This window comes from Colletotrichum gloeosporioides (assembly GCF_011800055.1).
Source record: "Colletotrichum gloeosporioides strain Lc1 chromosome Unknown consensus_94, whole genome shotgun sequence".
Taxonomy (NCBI): domain Eukaryota; kingdom Fungi; phylum Ascomycota; class Sordariomycetes; order Glomerellales; family Glomerellaceae; genus Colletotrichum; species Colletotrichum gloeosporioides.
Genome location: NW_025544739.1, coordinates 44,585 through 48,577, shown reverse-complemented (window position 1 = coordinate 48,577; position 3,993 = coordinate 44,585). Strand labels below are relative to the sequence as shown.

Below are 3,993 nucleotides of genomic sequence, written 5' to 3'. Positions count from 1 at the left end.
CCGCGCCGCCTCCGACCCACACTGGGATCCAGTGAGGCAATCGGCGCAAGAGGACGGTCTTCTGCTTTGGCTCCCACGAATCCTGCAAGTGCCGGAATCGAGGAGGGCTCAAGGTTGCCCGACCTGCGAGTCATCTGAAGAGAGCTTCTGCGATCCCATTCTCCCTGCAATTCCCCGATCCATCTTGTCGCAGTGTGCCGTCTGCGTCACTTTTCTTGGCCGGTGCTCGCGCAGCCCGGGTCCAAGGCACACGCGGCTCAAGTCGATCGCTCACATTCCGAGCGCCGCTGGCAGGTCCGATCACCATGACCGCTCTTAAAGGAGTGTCATAGGGAACTGCCAGCTTTCGCTCATCTCGAACTCGGTCCCTTGATCAAGTCAATCCTACGATATCTAAGCTTGAACCATTCCGCTTGCTGCCAGTCACACGGCAGCTTTTCCTCGTTCTTTCTCATTCGTATGCTGCTGACAGGCGTCACCTTGAATCACCTCTGTCGCAGACCAGACACGAAACTCGCGTTCTAGCCCCTGTTTCTTTTCTTCTTTCCTTGCAAGACAAGTGTCCCCATCCATCACAGTGAGATTCCCTTGTGTATCCCAAAGTCGGCTACAGATTTTCACGCGGGCTTATCCCTTGTATACGAGAGGATGTCAAGTCCACGTTGCCTGCTATGGAGCTGACCTGATCAACCACCAGGTCGCCCTCATGGGAACATACTGTTTTCTTTTCATGCATCATGCTTCTCATCTTTGCCATGGTGTATGCAAACCTTGCCCCTAGTCTTTGCATACCCTCACTGGCCTGAACTTGTTCTCGCGGACAACGTGGTCGAGCACGGTGTGCGCGATGGCGGCATCGTCGTGGGTCGAGATGCCGCGACCGAGCTCGTCGGGGATGACGAGCAAGCGCGGCATAGCGGCACGAAGGACGTGTGCCGTCTCGGAGACCTCAACCATGAATAAGGATGCGCCTTCGGCGAGGTTATCGCGGGCGCCTATGGGGACATTGATTACGTCGGTGAGGGCCAGGAAGAACGCGACGGCTGGGGCGAAGGAGCCTATCTAGGCGAGAAGGGCCACGGCGCGGAGGAAGGAGAATTCGCCACCCATGTGGGGGCTTGGGGAGAGGTGGGCTAGCGGTCAGACGCTCGGCTCGTCGGCGACGTTCAATGTGTTTGCAGCCACCTTCTCACACATGAAGTATGATGATAGCCTTTCATTCGACTTGATCACTCTTGCCCTCATCTCCTAGCGTTTTCAGGCCGGCGTAGCATGGGTTCTCAACCAATTTTCTGAAACCAGGGAGCTCTGTCATGATGCTCTCCGCCATCAATTCTTAATAGTGGCCAGCTCAGCAAGTTGATATCTCATCTCTTCACCGGAAGCTCGCCCTCCGAGTCCCCGTGTCACTAAGTAGGCATCGCTCTGACTACGATCATTGCAAAAAGAACCACGCGCACAACTCCGCTCCTCGTCGGCGACATACGGGCGCTGTACATCCTACGGAAGTGCTTCGAGAGAACATCCCCTTTGAGTGCTCTCGATGTCGAGCACAGAGCAGGAACATGTTGACCAAGATCGTGGGGTTGGCCCACGGTGCCTAAACTCGGCCGCGAGTTTACTCATCCTCTCCCCGCCGAGGACTAGGCAGCGTGCCACACAACGAGGTCCTGGTGCGTGCTAGCAACTCTGTCACAGACTCTAGGGACATGGAAAACATCTGGAGTTCAGTTGGATGCCCACACAGGCAGAATTTCTGTTCGTGTGGGATGTCCCACCAGCGATGTAGTCCTGCCGTTTGGGCGCTTGCCTTGCTCATCCCCACACAAGTTCTGCCCAAGTCATCATCAAGCGTCTATGAGATCAGAGTCGAGGAACATCAAGGGGGAGATACTCGTTTGACCGCGACGTAGGGCGGCGCATCAGCCCCATCTCTAGGAGCCATTCATGTTGTTGCTTCGCCAGAGCAGAGCCTCCATCTTCTGTCAAATCAATATGTAATCGGCTTCCCAGACAGGGGGCTCTCTGTCATCTCGCACAACATCCGCGACAGTTGTGCGGACCTTGACGCCCTGCCTTTGAACGGCGTCGTATGCCCCAGTCCGACGGAGTATACCAAGGTTTTGATATCGTGGATGGTGATCAGAAAGTTGTGAACCAAGTTCGAGGACATGCTGAAGAATTTCCAAGCTCCTACCCCTTTCACAGCTGCATGTACATCAGTAAAGCTCCAGACCTTGAGCATGGGACGGCAGACCGTGCACATCCTGTGCAACAGCGAATATTTGTGGGCGGCCGACATCGCGAGAAGAGTCTCGTGTGCGAAAGCCTCTGCCAGGATGGTAAAACTCAAGGGCTTCCGGATGAGCGTCATGATGTTGATGACGAATGCGTCAGCCGCATTGGTCAGTGAAGCTCATGAGTCGAAGTCCAACAGCCCGGAGGCTGTTGGAGGGTCCTTCATAGACGCTATCAACAATTACGACGTCTCAATCTCTTGCACGACGACATCAGCGCCTTGGTTGCCATGAGGATGGTAGTGTATGACAGCGCAAAGATCCAGCCGGCAGTAAGGAGGAAGGGGATGTCGCCAGTCGAGATTGGGAGGTTCTGGGAAACCAAGGAGATGGCGCTGGGTTATCCCTCAACAACAATGGTGAATCTCAGTATGAGCATAAGTTGGTCGGTCTCACAGCGCACTAAGTTTAAGGTCCTGAACGCTGACGAGATTTCGTGTATGTTGAAACAGGTAGTGGGTATTACAAGGATGAAAAGCAATTTCCTGTTCTTCTAGGATATGTTGTAGGACTTACTAGTCTGCGAGGGGACTATGGGGGCTAGCTATCTTGGTGGGAATTAGTCCCTGTAGCTAAAAGTACTTCGAGCGGTAGTGGCAGTTGAAGCTCACGCGGTCACTAGGTGTTTCAGAGCTGCTTAGTAGTAGGGGATAGCGTTGATGCTAAAAAGGATGTAGAAGTTTCCTATAAAAGCGTGGAAATTATCTATAGGATATCTATAAAATATGCTAGTAGAGATAAATAGTAAGTTCTAAGCCTTTTATAACGTAGTATTATAACCTATAAATAAGGATAATAGCTAAATAACCTTATTTAGATATTAAGTAATTAAAATAAAATATCTATACTATAGGATTATAAGAATAATAAGGACTTACTTAAAATAAAAGAACTATAGTATAAGTTATATAATAATAAAATAAGGATTAATTTATAAGGATTACTAAGTAAGGTTACTAATAAGCGCCTAGTAAAACCTTAGCTAAAATAATACTTTAACTTTAATAGTAAAATCTCTATTTCTTAAGAACTTAAGAGAAATAAACTATAGTTAATATACTAAATTAACCTCTATTACGACTTTTAAACCTTTTTTAATTAAAGTTCCTAGCTTATTATCTTATAATTCTATAACTTCTATTTTATTTTAAATAATTAATATAAGTTAAAATATCTTATTAAAAAGGTAATACTTTACTAAATAGTTAGTAAATATATTTTAATATAAATAAACTATAAGAATTTATATTTAATATAAAACTATTCCTTTTAAGGTTTTATTAAAATATTTATAACTTTATATTAAAACTAAATTAATTAAGAGTAATACTAGTTAAATAGAAAGAGATAATTAATAATTTNTTATTAATAAAGTAATTAAGTATATAAGCTTATAAAGCTAGTTTTATAATTATTCTATCTTAAATAACTAAAAGTATACCTTAGTAGTAAAGTAATTACTATATAAGTATAATATAAGTACTCCTTAAAAAAATAATATATAAGTAGTAATAAGGAGATAAGTATATTCTAACTACTATTATAATAGTAATAGAATATTTATACTTAGATATTAAAGTAATAATAAGAGGTTTATTAAGAGTTAATAAAATACTTCTTCTAAAGATTTATTAAGTATTCTATAAGTTAAATAGTAATAAAAATATAAAATAAACCTTTTATATATAACTATAAT

General features: G+C 44.8%; 1 protein-coding gene across 1 annotated transcript; it reads right to left on the bottom strand.

Moving 5' to 3' along the window:
- Positions 1-777: 777 nt before the first annotated feature.
- Positions 778-1,197, bottom strand: GCG54_00015242 (DNA mismatch repair protein MSH3; the record flags this gene model as incomplete). Its single annotated transcript, XM_045415055.1, has 2 exons — positions 778-1,058; positions 1,194-1,197. 2 exons carry the CDS (start codon positions 1,195-1,197, stop codon positions 778-780), a joined length of 285 nt encoding a protein of 94 aa, XP_045257699.1.
- Between the last annotated feature and the right edge of the window lie 2,796 nt (positions 1,198-3,993).